The sequence below is a fragment of the Stegastes partitus genome, unplaced genomic scaffold (assembly GCF_000690725.1).
Source record: "Stegastes partitus isolate 25-593 unplaced genomic scaffold, Stegastes_partitus-1.0.2 Scaffold1681, whole genome shotgun sequence".
Lineage (NCBI taxonomy): Eukaryota > Metazoa > Chordata > Actinopteri > Pomacentridae > Stegastes > Stegastes partitus.
In genome coordinates this window covers 72,690-77,773 of record NW_007579412.1, presented here as the reverse complement: position 1 = coordinate 77,773, position 5,084 = coordinate 72,690, and the positions used below count along the sequence as shown (strand labels likewise).

Genomic DNA, 5,084 nt, shown 5'->3' with positions numbered 1-5,084 from the left:
TGTTATTTATACTGGTTTAAATACAGCAAAAACAGTGTAATGTTACAGTCACACATCATGAAAGAACAGGTTAGTATTTATAACAATGCTGATGTGTGATGTGGACGTTAATTTGTCCCGTTTGTTCTTTCAGTCAACAGGCAGGTTAATATTTTTTTCTGTGATTTTACCAGATACTGCCTTCAATTTAACAATAAAGGAAATTCTGTAGTTAAAACAGTAAAGAAAAATATCTTCCATTTTTCAATCCTCAAAATGAATCATTTTTCTTTCAAATAACAAAATAAAAATTTGCAAAATAATTATATTTTTAGCAAATTTAAGTACAGTACAGTTAAGTACCGTCCTCACAGTCAGTGTGTGAAAACACAGTAAAAAGGAAATTACTATTTGTAAAAATGTATTTTTCGTGACCTCAAACTTTCAATGTGGACATTATTGACAGCTTTCTTTTGTTTTGTTTTGTTAGTATTTTTCAAGGTTAGCATGTAAATTGATATTTTTTTCTGTGATTTTACTAGTTATTATTTGTATTATCTTGTATTGTACAGAGAGCACAGCCTCAGAGGATCCAATCAGCCTCTACAATACGTACATCGTACTGATTGGGAGCAGGAGTTGTATGTTTGGGACCATCCGGCTGCACGACCACAGGAAGCCTGAACACTCTGGACACTCCGGTGTTGAAGTCGTTATTTTTTATTAATGAACTCTGCAGGTTGTAGACGTTTGGTCCTGGGATGCGTCTCTGGAGGCTCCTGGCTGCCTGGAAGAGAGACGATAGGATGAACTTTTACTGCAGCAACTCTTCTTTAAACGATTTTATTACAGCGCTGGACAGAAGGAAACACTGCGCAGATCTTTTTATGGCTCTTTCAAAGACATTTGATTCAGCTGATCATTGCTTGCATGTAATAATATTAGTTTTGATGAAATGCTTTTAAATGATTCAATCAGAATTTGTAGAAGTTGCAAACGGTGTCCCACAAAGCTCAATCCTGGATCCCATTCGGATTGTCTGATTGTTTAGTCAAACAATCAGTTCAAGTATTTATGCAAAGAAAAAATATGTCAAATTCACTAATTACAGGTTCTTAAATGTAGATGTTTTCTGGATTCTTCCCTCCTCTATGACAAGATATTGAACATATTTGGCTTATGGACAAAATAATGGTATTTAGAAAACACAGAATTATTATTTATTGATTTATTTTAACATCTTCTGACACATTAGAGACCAGACAACTGACTGATTGATTATCAGTTGAGAAAACAATCGACAGGATGTGTTTTTGTACACTCCTGGTGACTTAAATCTGTTCAGATGGCTTCCTGACCTTTGATGCAACAAAGCCGGAGGTGCCTTTCTTTGAGAAAGACGGACTGCTGACTTCAGCGCTGGAAATACAGTCGTAGCTGCCTGGTCCTGGAGTTTCATTCTGAAACAGAAACACAACATCATGTGTTCTTGTTGAATTCCCAGTTTTCAGTTTACAGTGATGTTGGCAGATGAGAGTCCTACCAGACAGTAGAGCGAAGGAAACCTCTTGGTCTGAGATGAAAACCCCTTCTTCTCCTCATTTATTATCACCACTGCTTGGTATTTTGATGGTATTGAGGGTGAAACAATCTGACGTGCTGCTACATAAAACAAGAACCACCGGGTCACATGAAATAAAAATAAAGAAATAGATAAAATTCACTTAAACTCACTTTTATTGGATCCTCGGTACATGTGGCCCATGGTTCACCTAAATGACTCGCAGAAAGTGAAGTTGGAGTAAAATCTGAAGCCTTTTTGGATTTCTTTTGGTCGCTATGGCGCTTTGAAAACACCGTGATTCGTCATATCGCGAGACTTCAGCGCCATCTGTCGGCGGCAGCGGGGTGAACCGGAGCTCATCTCACCGAGCAGCCGCCGGTGTTTTGTTCCAGAGAGCTCCATCCATCATGGCGATGCACGCTAAGGCGACTCCACCGCAGATCCCGGACACCCGCCGGGAGCTCGCTGAGCTGGTGAAGAGGAAACAGGAACTCGCTGTAAGTTTCTGCGATTTTATCAGAGACAAAGGCGTCATTTAGCGTTTTATTACATACAAACGCAGCTAATGTTAAATTTGTTTCGGCACAGTGCTAGCCGAGGCCTGGCTAAGCTAATGCTAGCAGTGGCTCTCACTCCATGTAGCTTGTAGCTAATTTAGCTAGCGTGTACAGAAAGTAACGTTATTAGCTAGTGTGTTATCATTTACTGCACTGGTAAGGTTTAACGCCATCACTCGATTTTTACTAGTTTGTTTTCTGAATATATTTTATTTAAAACTAACTCACCCGCATTCCTGCGGGACTCTTGACCAAATATGCTAGCTAGTTAGCATGGCTACATATTAGCCGCCGCCCGGTTTGACAAAGTTCTCGCTTTTTCTCGCGTCATCTCGCGTTACTTCATGACCCCTACACTGTACACTGGACAGCAATACAGATGTTAAATATTAGTTACTGTTAGAGCTGAAACTCTTGCAGGTTTACTCACAAATCAATAGTCATGTGGTTTTCTGTGCTGTTGTAGTAGTTAATATACACTAAACTCAATGATGTTTGGGCTTCAAAAATATTAATGCAACTGTTTGCGTCTGTATTTTTAAATTACAACTTCTTACGTGTTCATGTTCAACAAATAAACAACACTGAGTAAAGGGATAAAGCTTTTCTTTTCCTATTATGAACAGCCTTAACTGCCTGAAATTGTCTGGGCGTGTTATTGTAGGTGAGGGACTTTTGTTATTAAGCCAATTTCATTCAACTACCTCAGCTTGAATTTAAAAACTTATGCAGATTTTAATTTAATTGGCATGCAGTATTAAATTGATACAACAATGATATTTCAACCCAACATTAGAAAATAATGTTTGCAACTTGAATAGTTTATCTAAATCTGTGAATTAGATTTCTATGTCTCACAATCATGCTTTGAGATCAGTGGTGACGCTGGTCATGGCGACACGCAGCAGTGTGTGAGACGGGTGATGATGTGGCTGTTTCTTAATGTGTTTTTAGTGTTTTTCTATCACTTATTTTAACCATAGACTGTATAAAAGATGGACGTAGCTACCGTGACGTCACCTGTTGGTTTCTGCACTGAGAAAATGAAGCCAGAGTTTTGCTACTTCCTGGTTGACATCTTGGATTTTTGACGTAGTGATGCTACAGGTTTTTGACACTTCCGAGTTGGCTTCATTTTTCCGGGCTGGTTGCTACGTCCATCTTTTATACAGTCTATGATTTTAACTGATTTCTTTAAGTGTTCATGGGGGATAATGGCGGCAGGGACTCACCCAAGTTTGGTGGAAATCCTCTTGCTTTCTGCACTTTTATGCCACTTTTAACATGGAGTTTGGGTGTGTTGGAAACCCATCCAGTACAGCCCTGATTTTTTGCTCCTGCTTCGTGACTCCGGGATCGGCACCATGGATTCCTCGGCAGCTGTCCCCATGGAGATCTACCCGCTGAACCCACCCATGGGGAACCGGACCCGAGCCTCTGGGCAGAGGCGTACGAGGAAAAGAGGGAGACGTGGCGGACTGCTCCAGAGGCTGAAGCGGCAGGGCCACCATCGGATACCCCTTCCAACTGTCACCCTGGCGAACGTTCAGTCGCTCCGGAATAAAGTGGACGAGCTTCAGGGCAACGTCAAATACCTGGCTGAGTACAGGGACGCCTGTCCTTTGGCCCTGACAGAGACGTGGCTTAAAGAGCAGGACCCTCAGTCAGATCTGGAGATTGACGGTTTTGGAGCTCCATATCACCTTGACAGAGACCCCGCAGCGACCGGCAAGTAACTCGATGGGGGGGTGTGTCTCTATGTCAATGAAAACTGGTGTAAGACGGTGATTGTCAGGGAGACACTGTGCACACAAGACATTGAACTATTGTCTGTATCCATTCGACCCTTTTATCTGCCCAGAGAATTCCCGTTGGACATGTCAGACCGCAGTGTTGTTTGCTTGATTCCGTCATACAAATCTGTCCTGAAGAGGAACAAACCAGAGAGACGTTTGGTCAGAGGAATCAATCTTCTGCCTTCGGGACTGCTTCCACTGTACAGATTGGAATTTGTTCAAAAAAGTCTGTGTGGATCTTGACGAACTAACTGAAGTGGTCTCTTCTTATGTCTCTTTTTGTGAGGCCTCCATCATTCCTCGGAACGAAATTTCCTTCTATCGGAACAACAAGCCGTGGGTGACGAAAAGTGTCAAGAATATAATTAATCAAAGAAACATTTGCTTCTTACAGGGTGACACTGTACAACAAAGACAGCTTCAGAAACAGCTCACAAAGGAGCTCAAACCAAGTGCATGTACAAGGACAAGGTGGAGAGCATGCTCAGTGCGGGCAGCTCTCGCCCTGCTTGGGAAGGCGTGAAATCCATGATGAGGATGCAGTCCAAAAAAGGTCATATCACCCTGAACAGAAAGTCTGATCTGCTGCTTTCCAACGAACTGAACAGTTTTTACAACCGTTTTGATGTTTATGATTTTAGTGATGAACTGTCAGCTTTTAGAAATATTGGCTCTTCTCAGAGCCAGAATAACAAAGTCTGTGAACTCTTCCGTGGCGTCAAGGAGAGGAAAAGTCCTGGCCCTGATAGCATTGAAGGTTGTGTTCTTAAGCACTGTGCTGTCCAATTGGCAGATATATTTAGTTTTATCTTTTTAACGTCCCTCCAGCTCCACAGGGTTCCCTCTCTTTGGAAAGACTCCATTATTGTCAAAGAGTCCATTCTGACCTGCGTCCAGGATAAGCTGGACCCACTACAGTTTGCTGACAGGTCAGGCAGAGGAGTTGAAGATGCAGTAGGCACCCTGCTAAACTTGGTTTTAACCCACCTTAAGGGAGCTGATTCCTTGGCTCATCTTTTATTTATTGATTTCTCGTCTGCTTTTAATTGCATTCATCCATCATCTCTACTCCTTAATCTTCACTGGGGTGGTGGGGGACTGGAGTCTATCCCAGCTGACTCAGGGTGAAGGCAGGTTCACCTGGACAGGTAACCAGTCTATCACAGGGCTACACTTAGAGACAGACAA

General features: G+C 42.0%; 2 protein-coding genes across 2 annotated transcripts in view; one reads left to right on the top strand and one right to left on the bottom strand.

The window, feature by feature from the left end:
• Positions 1-562: 562 nt before the first annotated feature.
• Positions 563-1,744, bottom strand: stpg1 (sperm-tail PG-rich repeat containing 1). The gene is made up of 4 exons (XM_008301523.1): positions 1,714-1,744; positions 1,523-1,641; positions 1,338-1,439; positions 563-766 (listed from the first exon to the last, which is right to left on the bottom strand). The coding sequence occupies exons 1-4, from the start codon at positions 1,742-1,744 to the stop codon at positions 563-565; spliced, it is 456 nt and encodes a 151-aa protein (XP_008299745.1).
• A 165-nt stretch (positions 1,745-1,909) lies between these two features.
• The window catches only part of meaf6 (MYST/Esa1-associated factor 6), an 8,412-nt gene continuing 5,237 nt past the window's right edge, over positions 1,910-5,084 (top strand). The window contains exon 1 of the mRNA XM_008301521.1: positions 1,910-2,040. Within this exon, the coding sequence (XP_008299743.1) occupies positions 1,951-2,040 (90 nt within the window). The 5' untranslated portion in view covers positions 1,910-1,950. The remainder of the gene's footprint in view (positions 2,041-5,084) is intronic.